Source organism: Microcaecilia unicolor, chromosome 7, assembly GCF_901765095.1.
Source record: "Microcaecilia unicolor chromosome 7, aMicUni1.1, whole genome shotgun sequence".
Taxonomy (NCBI): domain Eukaryota; kingdom Metazoa; phylum Chordata; class Amphibia; order Gymnophiona; family Siphonopidae; genus Microcaecilia; species Microcaecilia unicolor.
The window spans coordinates 115,288,469-115,305,200 of NC_044037.1; the positions used below are offsets into that span (position 1 = coordinate 115,288,469).

General features: G+C 45.6%; 1 protein-coding gene across 1 annotated transcript in view; it reads left to right on the forward strand.

Annotated features, from left to right (window-relative positions):
- The window catches only part of STK36 (serine/threonine kinase 36), a 385,051-nt gene that overhangs the window by 158,237 nt on the left and 210,082 nt on the right, over positions 1-16,732 (forward strand). The window contains exon 13 of the mRNA XM_030208993.1: positions 7,504-7,601. Coding sequence (XP_030064853.1) covers positions 7,504-7,601 — 98 coding nt within the window. The remainder of the gene's footprint in view (positions 1-7,503; positions 7,602-16,732) is intronic.

The following is a 16,732-nucleotide window of genomic DNA, read 5'->3' on the forward strand; positions in this document are numbered from 1 at the left end:
CTTCTTTTTCCGATCTGACGAAGAAGGGCAACCTTCGAAAGCTAATCAAGAAATGTATTAAGTTATGTCCAATAAAAAAGGTATCATCTTATTTTCTTTTCCATGTTTTATTTTGTTTGATTTCTATTGATAACCTCAGCGATAATGGAAACTGGAACCGGCCATCTCAAACCCGGCCAAATTCAAGAGGAGGGGCCAACATTCGTAGTGCACTGGTACTTCTGGATGTTTAGATCTTGCTGATCAGTTATGTTATGACTTGTTCAGGAGTGCTGTATTTTGTGATACTGTTTTGAGAAATGTTCAAGAAAGACTTCATACAAATGAAAAAAGTCCCTGCCGTGCATTTTCCCTTGATGGCCGTCCCTGACGTGCACTTCCCTTAATAGCCGTCTTTCTCTTGATGGCCATCTTTCTCTCCGAAAGTGCACTTCTCTTAATGGCCGTCTTTCTCCCTGAACAGGGAAATCAAAAGTTTTTGCACACTGCTTTTTTTGTAGTAACAGTGGGATTTGAACCAGCCACCTCTGCATTACAAGACCAGTGATGTAACCACTTGGCCACAGCTCGACTTACTTGGGTGTCCCTCCCTTTTGATTATACAGGTCTCTCTCAGCCACTCACAGACAGCTTAACGCACTGTGATTGGCTGAGAGAGACCTGAAGGGGTATAATCAAAAGGGAGGGACAGCCAAGTAAGTGGAGCTGTGGCCAAGTGGTTACATCATGGCTCTTGTAATGCAGAGGTGGCTGGTTCAAATCCCACTGTTACTACTAAAAAAAACTGTGAGCAAAAACTGTTTTGATTTCCCTGTTTGGGGAGAAAGCCAGCCATTAAGAGAAGTGCACTTTCGGAGAGAAAGACGGGCTATTAAGGGAAGTGCAAAGACGGCTATTAAGGGAAGTGCATGTCAGGGATGGCCATCAAGGGAAAATGAACGGCAGGGACTTTTTTCATTTGTATGAAGTCTTTCTTGAACATTTCTCAAAACAGTATCACAAAATACAGCACTCCAGAACAAGTAAGTCATAACATAACTGATCAGCAAGATCCTTTTTTGTTTTTATGAGCTGGCCGACTGGCTTCCCCTCCTAGGAAGGAAATGTTTTAAAGTTTTTTTTTTGGGTGGGAGGGGGTTGGTGACCACTGGAGGAGTATGGGGAGGTCATCCCCGATTCCTTCCAGTGGTCATCTGGTCAGTTTGGGCATCTTTTTGAGACTTGGTCGTGAAAATAAATAGACCAAGTAAAATCGGCCAAATGCTCGTCATCGCCGGTTTTCTTTTTTCCATTATCAGCTGAAGCCGGCCATCTCGTAAGCACGCCCACATCCCGCTTCACTACCCTGCCGACACGCCCCCTTGAAGTTTAGCCGCCTCCGCGACGGAATGCCAGCGAGTGTGTCCAAAAATCGGCTTTCGATTATACCGATTTGGCCGGTTTTAGGAGATGGCCGGCCATCTCCCGATTTGTGTCGGAAGATGGCCGGCTATCACTTTCGAAAATAAGCTGGATTGTGTATCTGGATTTTCAAAAGGCGTTTGACAGGGTACCTCATGAAAGGCTACAGAGGAAATTGGAGGGTCATGGGATAGGAGGAAAAGTCCTATTGTGGATTAAAAACTGGTTGAAGGATAGGAAACAGAGAGTGGGGTTAAATGGGCAGCATTCACAATGGAGAAGGGTAGTTAGTGGGGTTCCTCAGGGGTCTGTGCTAGGACCGCTGCTTTTTAATATATTTATAAATGATTTAGAGATGGGAGTAACTAGCGAGGTAATTAAATTTGCTGATGACACAAAGTTATTCAAAGTCGTTAACTCGCAACAGGATTGTGAAAAATTACAGAAGGACCTTACGAGACTGGGAGACTGGGCGGCTAAATGGCTGATGACGTTTAATGTGAGCAAGTGCAAGGTGATGCATGTGGGAAAAAAGAACCCGAATTATAGCTACGTCATGCAAGGTTCCACGTTAGGAGTTACGGACCAAGAAATGGATCTGGGTGTCGTCGTCGATAATACACTGAAACCTTCTGCTCAGTGTGCTGCTGCGGCTCGGAAAGCGAATAGAATGTTGGGTATTATTAGGAAAGGTATGGAAAACAGGTGTGAGGATGTTATAATGCCGTTATATCGCTCCATGGTGCAACCGCACCTTGAGTATTGTGTTCAATTCTGGTCGCTGCATCTCAAGAAAGATATAGTAGAATTGGAAAAGGTGCAGCGAAGGGCAACGAAAATGTTAGCGGGGATGGGACGACTTCCCTATGAAGAAAGACTAAGGAGGCTAGGGCTTTTCAGCTTGGAGAAGAGACGGCTGAGGGGAGACATGATAGAGGTATATAAAATAATGAGTGGAGTGGAACAGGTGGATGTGAAGCGTCTGTTCACGCTTTCCAAAAATACTAGGACTAGGGGGCATGCGATGAAACTACAGTGTAGTAAATTTAAAACAAATCGGAGAAAATATTTCTTCACCCTACGCATAATTAAACTCTGGAATTTGTTGCCGGAGAACGTGGTGAAGGCGGTTAGCTTGGCAGAGTTTAAAAAGGGGTTAGACAGTTTCCTAAAGGACAAGTCCATAAACCGCTACTATATGGGAAAAATCCACAATTCCAGGAATAACATGTATAGAATGTTTGTACGTTTGGGAAGCTTGCCAGGTGCCCTTGGCCTGGATTGGCCGCTGTCTTGGACAGGATGGTGGGCTCGATGGACCCTTGGTGTTTTCTCAGTGTGGCATTACTTATGCACTTAATGATTTCTACAATATAGCTTACCATGTAGCCGAGGGGCCAAGTGCAGATATGTAGATGGGAACAAGAAGGGTGGTAGAGATAGATGGGCATCTAAACTCAAGGCAAGTTCTTTGTACAGTTAAACAAGATATAAGGAACTGGTCTAAGTTACAGTATGTGTAGCAAGCTAGTCCAGGTGTATAGTCAGTCACCCTATGCATTAAAGGCTTGGGAGAAGAGTCAGGCTTTTACCTGCTTCCTGAAGTAGAGGTAGTCTGTGTTAGACATAGCCCCTCTGGGAGTAGATCCCAGAGTGTGGGAGTACGCCTGAGAAGGCTTGCTGGTGGGTATCACATCATATAATTTCTTTTGATGAGTGTACAAAGGTCTCAAAGGTGTGTAAAGGGCTAACTTATTCTTTAAGTACTCTGGACCATTTTGTCTGAGGACCTTGAAAATCAAGAACGGAATTTTAAATTTAGCCCTGTAAGGTACTGGTAGCCAATGTAGTTTTTGCAGGAAGGGTGTGATGTTGTCATGCCACTTGCAGCCTTCTATCAGTTGTTCTGTAGCATTCTGAATTAATTGGAGCTGATACAAACTCTTTTTGGTTTGATCAGTGTACAGGGCATTACAATAGTGTAATTGTGATATTGTTATGGCATGTGCTATTGTGATCAGACTCGTCTTATCAATTTATGGAGAGAGATTTCATAGCTGTTGCAGGTGATAGAGACAATTTTTGAAGGTTGTTTGAAATTGAGTGATAAGTCTAGCAATGGGTATGAGTAGTTGCACATCATTAGCATAGATAAAGAATTTTGTGTCCATCGACTGAAGCAGCTCAGCCAAAGGCTTGAGGAAGATATTAAATAAAATGGGAGACAATATGGATCCCTGTGGCACCCCACAGTACAGTGCCCAAGGTATTGTTGTAGAACAGAACTGATTGTTGTCTTTCTGACAAGTAGGATTTGAACCATGTAAATAGGGCCACAGACCTTTATGTAAGGAGAGTAAATAAAAGCAAGAGAAAAAGGAAACCGATATGGTTCTCCAAGCAAGTGGCTGAGAAAATAAAGGCTAAAGAATTGGCGTTCCTGAAATATAGAAAAACTCAAGAAGAAGAACAAGAAGCCAAGAGAGAGGTACGTCTGGCGAAGGCGCAAGCAGAAGAACAAATAGCTAGAAATGTAAGGCGGGGCGACAAAAATTTCTTCAGGTATATTAGTGGAAGGAGAATGACTAAAAAGGGAATTGTGAGACTAAAAGATACTGCGAACCGCTATGTAGATAATGATGAAGAAAAAGCCAATTTGCTAAATAGATACTTTTGTTCTGTTTTCACTGAAGAAAATCCTGGAGAAGGACCACGAGGGTCTGGCAAAAGTACATTTGAGAATGGAGTGAATATAGCACCGTTCACGGAAGAGAGTGTGAATGAACAACTTGGAAAGCTAAAGGTGAACAAAGCCATGGGACCGGACGGGATCCACCCTAGAATATTGAGGGAGCTCAGAGAGGTTCTGGCGGGTCCTCTTAAAGATTTGTTTAATAAATCCTTGGAGACGGGAGAGGTTCTGAGGGATTGGAGAACTTAGAGAGACCGAGGATAACAACGTTGGAAGATAAACTAGGCCACAAATTTCAAGAGACTTGGGAGCCATTTTGGCTCACATTAATAGCAGCTGCCCACAGCTATTTGTTAAACTTATGACTTTGGGTTTGTAGTAGATGGAAGACAGAGGGAGCTGGGGGAAAGAAGGGGGGGAAATTGGGGGGTCCAGAGTGGGGAGGGGGGGAGTAAGTGTAATCTATATTGGTTCTATGTATCTGATAGGGTACTGATTGATATGGAGTATCTAATATAATAAAACGCACCTTGTACGTTCTGAAGACAACGTTCTGAAGTCACTCAAACACTCCCTGTAGGGTTCGTGGATTCATGGTGTGAAGCCAGCCAGCCGTCTCTGCCCCGCCCTCGCGTCAAACGTCATGTCGTCGAGGGCGGAAAAAAAAACAAACAAACGGATTGCACCCACGCACGGTGCGTTTTATTATATTAGATTTACCTCCGTGGTGGCGGTTCCGGCAGCGTCAGGGAAGGAGGCGGCGCTCCCGACGTCTCTAGCCTTCCCTTTGCTGTGTTCCGCCTTCTTCTGACGTCAAGGATGACGTCACAAGAAGGTGGAACACAGCGAAGGGAAGGCTAGACGTCGGGAGCGCCGCCTCCTTCCCTGACGCTGCGCTGCCGGAACCGCCATGGACGTAAATTTAAAAAGAAAAAAAAAAAGGGATGTTGGGGGGAGAGAAGAGGGTGGGCAGTAAAGTTGAACAATGGGAGCGGGAGGGCAGGGGAGAAACGACAGCATGGATGTGAAGGGGGGGGGCATGGATGCGAAGGGCGGGGGAGAAGAGGGCGGGCCAGGCTGGGACATGGGAGAGAGAGGAGCATGGATGCGAGGGGGGGTCATGGAAAGGAGAGAGGGGAATTGCTGGAAAAGGATGAATGGAGGGTGCAGGGGACAGAGGAGCATGGATGGGCATGGATTGGGAGGGCAGGGCTCAGGGAGAGAGGGGAATTGCTGGAAAGGGATGAATGGAGGGGGCAGGGGACAGAGGAGCATGGATGGGCATGGATTGGGAGGGCAGGGCTCAGGGAGAGAGGGAAATTGCTGGAAAGGGATGAATGGAGGGGGCAGGGGACAGAGGAGCATGGATGGGCATGGATTGGGAGGGCAGGGCTCAGGGAGAGAGGGGAATTGCTGGAAAGGGATGAATGGAGGGGGCAGGGGACAGAGGAGCATGGATGGGCATGGATTGGGAGGGCAGGGCTCAGGGAGAGAGGGGAATTGCTGGAAAGGGATGAATGGAGGGGGCAGGGGACAGAGGAGCATGGATGGGCATGGATTGGGAGGGCAGGGCTCAGGGAGAGAGGGGAATTGCTGGAAAGGGATGAATGGAGGGGGCAGGGGACAGAGGAGCATGGATGGGCATGGATTGGGAGGGCAGGGCTCAGGGAGAGAGGGAAATTGCTGGATAGGGATGAATGGAGGGGACAGATGGGCATGGATGGATAAGGATTGCAGGGCAGGGCTCAGGGAGAGAGGGGAATTGCTGGATAGGGATGAATGGAGGGGGCAGGTGACAGAGGAGCATGGATGGGCATGGATTGGGAGGACAGGGCTCAGGGAGAGAGGGGAATTGCTGGATAGCGATGAATGGAGGGGACAGATGGGCATGGATGGATATGGATTGCAGGGCAGGGCTCAGGGAGAGAGGGGAATTGCTGGATAGGGATGAATGGAAGGGGCAGGTGACAGAGGAGCATGGATGGGCATGGATTGGGAGGGCAGGGCTCAGGGAGAGGGAAATTGCTGGAAAGGGATGAATGGAGGGGGCAGGGGACAGAGGAGCATGGATGGGCATGGATTGGGAGGGCAGGGCTCAGGGAGAGAGGGGAATTGCTGGAAAGGAATGAATGGAGGGGGCAGGGGACAGAGGAGCATGGATGGGCATGGATTGGGAGGGCAGGGCTCAGGGAGAGAGGGGAATTGCTGGATAGGGATGAATGGAGGGGACAGATGGGCATGGATGGATATGGATTGCAGGGCAGGGCTCAGGGAGAGGGGAATTGCTGGATAGGGATGAATGGAGGGGGCAGGTGACAGAGGAGCATTGATGGGCATGGATTGGGAGGGCAGGGCTCAGGGAGAGAGGGGAATTGCTGGATAGGGATGAATGGAGGGGACAGATGGGCATGGATGGATATGGATTGCAGGGCAGGGCTCAGGGAGAGAGGGGAATTGCTGGATAGGGATGAATGGGAGGGGGCAGGTGACAGAGGAGCATGGATGGGCATGGATTGGGAGGACAGGGCTCAGGGAGAGAGGGGAATTGCTGGAAAAAGAAGAATGGAGGGGGCAGGGGACAGATGGGCATGGATTGGGAGGGCAGGGCTCACACTCTCTCTCTCATATACAATGTCTTTCTGACTCTTACTCTCACACACTCTGTCTCACACTGTATCACATTCACTCTCTATGTGCCACACAGTCACTCACACACTCGCTTGGTCTCATACACTCACTCTCACAGAGAATCTGTGTCTCTCACACACACTCTCTCTCTCGCACACACACACACTCTCTCTCTCACACTGTGTCTCACATACACACTTGCACACACTCTCATTCTCACACACACACTCTCTCACAAACACACTCACACCCAGACTCACTCTCTCTATCACACACACACACTCACACTTTCACTCTGTCTCTCACACAGTCACTCTCACATACACTCTCCCAAACATATACACTCCGAGGAAAACCTTGCTAGCGCCCGTTTCATTTGTGTCAGAAACGGGCCTTTTTTACTAGTTAGTATATACTTTGCAGTTATGTTGAAACTCTAATAAAAATGATTTAATCATAAGGCACTGTGCAGCTAGTAGCTCCTCAGCTTTTTTTCTGTCTCCAACAGATGGTAGATAGATATCCCATATTGCATTGGACTGTTTCTGGAGCGTATTCATGGGTTCAGTTGGAGAACAGGGTACCCAGTTGAGTTCTAGTAGACAGTGCCTGGTTGGACATTGCAGAAACCTTAGGGGTGGGTTAGTTGGTTGATTGATAAGTTCCTTGATACTTTCTTTTTTTTTTTTCATCTACAGCAATTTGAGCATATTGGAGGCTTTTTAGATATTTGATCATTTGGTTGGTAATATCTCTAACACCCTGACTTCTTTCCTTTACAGCAGCCCTGGTGCATCACACTGCTGATAGATCTCATCACAACACTCACCGCCTTCTTCCTGAGCGACTTCCACCAAGAGAAAGGCTGCCAGGGAAACAGGTACAAATGTGGTAGAAAAGGGGGGCATATTGTGTTGAAGATGGATCTCTCTATTTTTTTTTTATTAATTATTGAATTTATTGTTATACCCCTTCTTCCCATTTAAATGAAACTGGCTTCTTTAAAATTGTAACCCACTTAGTACTGCGAGGTAATAGCGGGATAGAAAAACAATTTACCATTACCATTAGACAAATATAGAAGCTGTATGCTGGAGCTTCATTCTACAGTGCCCCCACACTGACTTGGTACTCCCACCATCCCCAAAACAATTTGAGACCCTCCTGAGGGAGAACTGAACTGAAGATATTTTATATAAAAGTACCTACCATACTCTCATAATAACGTAGTAGATAATGGCAGGAAAAGGGCAATTGAACTATCCAGTCTGCTCAGCATTTTAGTCTTTATTAACAAACTAGGAAAAAAGGCCCGTTTCTGACACAAATGAAACGGGCACTAGCAGGGTTTTCCTCAGAGTGTGTGTGTTTTACAGAGTGTGTGTGAGAGTGAGTGTGTGACAGAGAGAGAGTGACTGTGTGAGTGTGTGTGACAGAGAGATTGAGAGTGTGTGTGTGTGTGAGAATGAGAGTGTGTGCCAGGGGCCCCCTCCCTCCCGCCCAGTTTCAGGGTCCGCCCGCCCCCCTCCAAGTTCCAGGGTTCCCCCTCCCTCCCACCCACCCAGTTCCAGGATAGTTGCCCCCCTCCTTCCCCCCTCCAGCCACCCTGCGATGTGTAAGTGAAACATTAGGGAGCTGTGAGTGTGTGTGTGTGTGTGAGAGAGAGAATGAGAGTGTGTGCCAGCGTCCTCCTCCCTCCCTCTGAGTTTCAGGGTCCGCCCCCCCCCCAAGTTCCAGGGTTGTTGCCCCCCTCTCCCCCTCCCTCTGAGTTTCAGGGTCCGCCTGTCCCCCCTCCAAGTTCCAGGGTCCGGCCCCCCTCCAAGTTCCAGGGTCATTGCCCCCCCTCTCTCCCTCCCTCCCAGTTCCAGGCTAGTTGACCCCCCCCCCCTCTTCCCAACCCCCCAGCCACCCTGCAATGTTTAAGTGAAAAATTAGGGAGCTGTGTTGTGTAACAAAACGCACCTGCAACGTTGTGAAGCTGACTCCGTGGCTTCATTAAAGTGAAGGATTGGTAAGGTTCGTCAGTTTCGTGAGTCTGTAACCATCTCTCTCGGCCCCGCCCTCGCGCCTCTGATAGGTCCTCTGCCCTCAACGTCAAAACGTGATGATGTCGAGGGCTGCGGACCTATCAGAGGTGCGAGGGTGGGGCAGAGAGAGATGGTTACAGATTCATGAATCTCACGAACCTTACGAACCCTTCACTTCAGTGAAGCCACAGAGTCAGCTTCAGAACGTTGGAGATGCTTTTTATTATAGTAGAGATTACTTAAAACAATGTCATCAGTAAGACCACTCATAAAAAAATAAATAATAGCTTATACAGATAGGTCTTCATACTAATACATACATATTAGTGGACAACCTGGTCACTGGCAGCTTAACATCTACAATAATTAATACATATTCCCCACCTAATCAAAGAACATTAGAAAACAGGTTAATACAGAAAAGTTGAGTAACATACTAACCATTTTGTAATATAATGATAAAGACAAGAAAAAGCAACACTGGGCCTTCAAGAAAGAGACAATGACAGTCCTTTATTGTGAAAAAGACCCGACACGGGCCGTGTTTCGGCGCACAAGTGCCTGCTTCAGGGGTCTAACATATAAACACAAAGATATTTATAAATACACATTTCACAAAAATTAACATCCATATCATAAAGTGATAAACAATTAAAATGCAAAAACATAAAAATAATAAGATATAAAATACAATGTTAAAAATAAATATATGAGGATCAAGATCTTGTCAGTGATAACCCAAAGTGTTATGGCAAATTGTATGTTGTGAGCAAGCAGTGCTCAATATATATCTGCATGAAAAAAGGGGGGGGGGGGGGGGGAATGGCTTACCAAAGTGTGTCTTCACAATATATGAGCAGGAATGTTCAGACAGTCTGAGTAAATTCAAGATTTTTAAACATTATGCCCAATTGTTTATAATGGACCATAGAGGTGAGCTCTTTTTCTTAAGCATTCATTGGATATTTAAACACACCTTCTTGTTTCACATTAGGCAATTTACTTAGACTGTCTGAACATTCCTGCTCATATATTGTGAAGACACACTTTGGTAAGCCATTCCCCCCCCCTTTTTTCATGCAGATATATATTGAGCACTGCTTGCTCACAACATACAATTTGCCATAACACTCATCTAATATAATAAAACGCACCATGAACGTTCTAATGAGGACAACGTTCTGAAGCCATGTGGGGTTCGTGGAGTTCGTGGCGTTCGTGGTGTGAAGCCATCCAGCCGTCTCTGCCCCGCCCTCGCGCCTAAACAAACAAATACGGAAGCGAAGCGTCAGGGAAGGAGGCGGCGCTCCCGACGTCTAGCCTTCCCTTCGCTGTGTTCCGCCTTCAAAACAAAGCGGAACACAGCGAAGGGAAAGCTAGACGTCGGGAGCGCCGCCTCCTTCCCTGACGCTTCGCTGCACGAACCGCCACGGAGGTAAAGTTAAAAAGAATAAAAAAAAAAAAAGGGATGCATGGATGCGAAGGGGGGGGGGCATGGATGCGAGGCATGGATGCGAACGGGGGGGGGGGGGGAGAAGAGGGCGGGCCAGGCTGGGACATGGGAGAGAGAGTAGCATGGATGCGAGGGGGGGGTCATGGAAGGGCGAGAGGGGACTTGCTGGAAAAGGATGAATGGAGGCGGCAGGGGACAGAGGAGCATGGATGGGTATGGATTAGGAGTGCAGGGCACAGGGAGAGAGGGGAATTACTGGAAATGGATAAATGGAGGGGGCAGGGGACAGAGGAGCATGGATGGGCATGGATTGGGAGGGCAGGACTCAGGGAGAGAGGGAAATTGCTGGATAGGGAAAAATGGAGGGGCCAGGTGACAGATGAGCATGGATGGGCATGGATTGGAAGGGCAGGACTCAGGGAGAGGGGAATTGCTGGATAGGGATGAATGGAGGGGACAGATGGGCATGGATGGATATGGATTGCAGAGCAGGCCTCAGGCAGAGAGGGGAAATGCTGGATAGGGAAAAATGGAGGGGCCAGGTGACAGAGGAGCATGGATGGGCATGGATTGGAAGGGCAGGACTCAGGGAGAGGGGAATTGCTGTATAGGGATGAATGGAGGGGACAGATGGGCATGGATGGATATGGATTGCAGAGCAGGCCTCAGGCAGAGAGGGGAAATGCTGGATAGGGAAAAATGGAGGGGCCAGGTGACAGATGAGCATGGATGGGCATGGATTGGAAGGGCAGGACTCAGGGAGAGGGGAATTGCTGGATAGGGATGAATGGAGGGGACAGATGGGCATGGATGGATATGGATTGCAGAGCAGGCCTCAGGCAGAGAGGGGAAATGCTGGATAGGGAAAAATGGAGGGGCCAGGTGACAGAGGAGCATGGATGGGCATGGATTGGAAGGGCAGGACTCAGGGAGAGGGGAATTGCTGGATAGGGATGGATGGATATGGATTGCAGAGCAGGCCTCAGGCAGAGAGGGAAAATGCTGGATAGGGAAAAATGGAGGGGCCAGGTGACAGATGAGCATGGATGGGCATGGATTGGAAGGGCAGGACTCAGGGAGAGGGGAATTGCTGGATAGGGATGAATGGAGGGGACAGATGGGCATGGATGGATATGGATTGCAGAGCAGGCCTCAGGCAGAGAGGGGAAATGCTGGATAGGGAAAAATGGAGGGGCCAGGTGACAGAGGAGCATGGATGGGCATGGATTTGAATGGCAGGACTCAGGGAGAGGGGAATTGCTGCATAGGGATGAATGGCGGAGACAGATGGGCATGGATGGATATGGATTGCAGGGCAGGCCTCAGGCAGAGAGGGGAAATACTGGATAGGGATGAATGGAGGGGGCAGGTGACAGACAAACATGGATGGCCATGGATTGGGAGGGCAGGGCTCAGGGACAGAGGGGAATTGCTGGAAAAGGATGAATGGAGGGGGCAGGGGACAGATGGCCATGGATTGGGAGGGCACGGCTCACACTGTCTCTCTCATATACAATGTCTTTCTGACTCTCACTCTCACACACTCTGTCTCACACAGTATCACATTCACTCTCTATGTGCCACACAGTCACTCACACACTCGCTTGGTGTCATACACTCACTCTCACAGAGAATCTGTGTCTCACACACACTCTGTCTCTTGCCCACACACACACACTCTCTCTCACACTGTGTCTCACATACACACTTGCACACACTCTCATTCTCACACACACTCTCTCACAAACACACTCACACCCAGAGTCACTCTCTCTCTCACACACTCACACTTTCACTCTGACTCTCAAAAACTCACTCTCACATACACTCTCCCAAACATACACACTCCAAGGAAAACCTTGCTAGCGCCCGTTTCATTTGTGTCAGAAACGGGCCTTTTTTACTAGTGATACTATAATATTTACAGAGTGAGTCATATCACAATAGGTTAATATATCATATTATTTTAATTCATTCTATGATTTTGTAAATGGTGTTATTAATGTGTATATGATTGTACATAATGGTTCATGGAAGTTTATTTTAGTTATTTCATTTTATTTTAAACACTTTGGGTTATCACCGACAAGATCTTGATCCTCATGTATTTATTTTTAACATTGTATTTTATATCTTATTATTTTTATGTTTTTACATTTTAATTGTTTATCACTTTATGATATGGATGTTAATTTTTGTGAAATGTGTATTTATAATTATCTTTGTGTTTTTATGTTAGACCCCTGAGGCAGGCACTTGTGCGCCGAAACACGGCCCGTGTCAGGTCTTTTTCACAATAAAGGACTGCCATTGTCTCTTTCTTGAAGGCCCAGTGTTGCTTTTTCTTGTCTATATTGTATGCTTGTATGCTGTATTACCCTCTCTTTTGTGATTACTAATATAATGGTAAACCAGACCCCACCCCCCAAACTTCCCACCCCTCCCCCACCCTCTACAGCAAGTCAATGTAAAGAGTATTAATAAGTCTTAGGGAATTGGCAGAGCAAAAGTACGGCACAAGCAGGTATTAAGATATCAACAATTTTTAGACAAAATGTGGCCAAATCTTTTCCCATTTAAACAAAGAGTGCCTAAGTTCAGCTTTAAGCTTCTCCATCTCACATATGTACCACTGTTTATTCATCTATTTCAAATATGTACCACAGTTTGTTCAAAAGCAAAGAAGTGGGAAGTGGACCAATGAAGATAGAAATGGCTCAGTTATTTACACTGGCTTATGTCTTTTTAAATATAAATATATTCTATTTGGTTACTGGTTAATATGATGTGATACTTTAATATATATCATCGTGATATCCATACTACTGTGATTCATAAAGTGTATTCAAGATATTTTTCACTGGTTGTGTTCATTTAGAAGTGTTCAGGCCTGTTCACATATAATTTCATATATGACGTACAGGGTTATGATCTTATACTTATTTAGTGGTATTTTTAAAAACATATTTAAACTATTTATAACACATACATTGTTTACATGTACTTTGTTTCTGTTTAAATATGGTTTTTAATATCTTAATCTTTTTCATTCATATATGTTTATGAATGGTTCATATTATTACAGTTTTATACTTTTATTCGATCTTTGTTCCCACACTATTTATGGGATTTATAATTTACATTTCAAAATCGTATCTATGTAATTATAATCATTTTTATAATTGTATTCATGTATTATTTTAAGTCTTACTCTCTTGTCTCTTTTGTACGTAAGTTTTAACATGGTATATGCATTATATTTTATATTTTCTGTTCTAATTTATGTCTTTTCAATATGTTGTTTAGACTCCTGAGGCAGGCCTGTGGCCGAAACACAGTACTGTGTCGAGTCTACATTAAAGTTTGTTCATCATACACCAACCAAAAAAAAGTCTACATTGCAGTGTGTTCATCATACACCATCATAGTCACAGTTTCCTGGAGTCATTGGTCCTTTTCCCACTTCTTTGCTTGTGTTTTGACTCCGTGGGATTTTGTGTTCATCCACTGAGGTGGATTGCTTATCATGCCACAGTTTGTTCATCCATTTTCTACCATAATGCCAAGCAGATATCACAGCTGTCAGCTACAGAAGCCTAGCCACTTGTAGAATATCGTTTCTTATCAAGGTCAGATTTTGTTAATCTTACTTATGTTTCTCCACCAATCAGTGCAATTACTACTACTACTTATCATTTCTAAAGGGCTACTAGACATACGCAGTACTGTACACTTGAACATGAAGAGACAGTCCCTACTCGACAGAGCTTACAATTTAATTAGGACAGACAAACAGGACAAACAAGAGATAAGGGAATATTAAAGCGAGGATGATAAAATAAGGGTTCTGAACAAGTGAATAAGGGTTAGGAGTTAAAAGCAGCATCAAAAATGTGGGCTTTTAGCTTAGATTTGAAGACGGCCAGAGATGGAACTTGACGTACCGACTCAGGAAGAGTATTCCAGGCATAAGGTGCGGCAAGATAAAAGGAACGGAGTCTGGAGTTAGCAGTGGAGGAGAACAGTGCAGATAAGAGACATTTACCCAGAGAACGGAGTTCCCTGGGAGGAATGTAGGGAGAGATTAGAATGGAGAGGTACTGAGGAGCTGCAGAGTGAATGCACTTATAGGTCAATAAGAGGAGTTTGAACTGTATGCGGAAATGGATAGGAAGCCAGTGAAGTGACTTGAGGAGAGGGCTAATATGAGCATAACGACACTGGCGGAATATTAGTCTTGCAGCAGAATTTTGAACAGATTGAAGAGGAGAGAGATGGCTAAGTGGGAGACCTGTGAGAAGCAAGTTGCAATAGTCTAAGCGAGAGGTGATAAGAGTGTGGATGAGGGTTCTGGTAGTGTGCTCAGAAAGGAAAGGGCGAATTTTGGTGATATTATAGAGAAAGAAATGACAGGTTTTAGCAGTCTGCTGAATATGTGCAGAGAAGGAGAGGGCGGAGTCGAAGATGACTCCAAGGTTACGAGCTGATGAGACAGGAAGGATGAGAGTGTTATCCACAGAAATAGAGAATGGGGGAGGAGGAGAGGTTGGTTTAGGGGGAAAGATAAGAAGCTCAGTCTTGGTCATGTTTAGTTTCAGATGGCGCTGAGACATCCAGGCAGCAATGTCAGACAGGCAGGCTGATACTTTGGCCTGGATTTCGGCTGAGATTTCTGGTGTGTAGAGGTAGATCTGGGAGTCATCAGCGTAAAGATGATACTGAAAACCATGGGATGAGATCAGAGTACCAAGGGAAGAAGTATAGATTGAGAAAAGAAGAGGTCTCAGGACAGATCCCTGAGGTACACCAACTGACAGTGGGATAGAAGTAGAGGAGGATCCTCTAGAGTATACACTAAAAGTATGCTGAGAGAGATAAGAAGAAAACCAGGAAAGAACAGAGCCCTGAATCCAAGTGAGGACAGCGTATCAAGGAGTAGGCTGTGATCAACAGTGTCAAAAGCAGCAGATAGATCGAGAAGGATGAGGATAGAATAGAGACCTTTGGATCTGGCCACGAACAGATCATTGGCGACTTAAGCAAGCGCTGTTTCAGTTGAATGAAGAGGGCTAAAGCCAGATTGAAGTAGATCAAGAATAGCGAGAGATGAAAGAAAGTCAAGGCAACGGCGGTGAACAGCACGTTCAAGTATCTTGGATAGGAAAGGGAGGAGGGAGATGGGGCGATAGTTGGAAGGACATGTAGGGTGCAATGAAGGTTTTTTAAGGAGTGGTGTGACTATGGCATGTTTGAAGGCATCAGCAACAGTCGCAGTGGACAGTGAAAGATTGAAGATATGACAAATAAGAGGGATGACAGTAGAAGAGTATATCAGCTTCCACACCCTGCCCAGCACCCATCAGTCACCAAAATTCATGGAATTCGTGAAAGCCAATAATGCTCTGTCCAATCATCCTGCCAGTTAGGTCCCCTTCACCTTGCTGGTCAGCACCCATCCAGGTTTATTCAGGTTTCAGGTTTATTAACGTTTGATATACTTCCCTTGAGGAGACTTTCAGAGCGGTTTACATTTGTAATTCATAATAAAAGAGGAATGGAAATACATCAGAGGATAGGACAGAAGGAGAAACAGAATTTCTGCAGATCAGGTGCTACTCACAGTGCAACTATGACATCTGTAAGCATGAGGACCTTGTGAGGGTGTCAGGGAAAGCATCTCTAAATAGAAATGTTTTTAGACCAGTTCTAAAATTCTCTAAGGAATGTTCTAGGTGCAAATGTGGAGGGAGTGCATTCCATAGGGAAAGACCAGCTGCACTAAACATTTTTGGTCTAACAAAGTCATTACAGATATGATGGAAGGAAGGGACTACAAGATTGTTTGATTGGGGGGGGGGGGGGAGCTAAGTGAGTAGGGGATTAGAAGATGTGAAAGATATAGTGACAAACCAAAATACTGTACTTTATGGACCAACCTGCCAGCACTGAACTGATTCGTTTCTGGTGAGCCATGGTCTGCTAGTATTAACCTTCCTCATGGCATGCTTTGTCTCTCAACCCTGTTTCTGCCACTTCATGTCTAGATTCTATTACAACTACTATTCTCCGTTAGGAATGGGCTGTCAGAAAGAAAAACAACCAAGTCTTTGTGTGGACCTAGGTCTGAGCCTAGCTAATCATCTATTGAGTACTTACCCTGAGTTTGAATCCAAGTGCTGTTGAGATTCACCCTATAAGACTGTGAAATTCTATGAGGGAGAGGGCTCCACTGGCTTATCATTGGATCACACTCTTCTCCTTGAAAGTCTGCACCAGAAGACCTCTCCTTCACGGACTTTTTTTTTTGTAATTCTTTATTTAGAACTTTAATCTGAAAGCCTTAACAAACAAGACTGAGTCTTGTTGTCTCTTCTGGGACCCAGCCATAGCATCAACACAATTAATTCAGTAGAGCAAAATATTGCTGACACAATACAATGTAAACTAATACATAACTATATACCCCTAGCTACCCAGCCATCTCGATCCCCATCCAACCCCTGCCTACAAAAGAAGAACGAAACCCCTCAG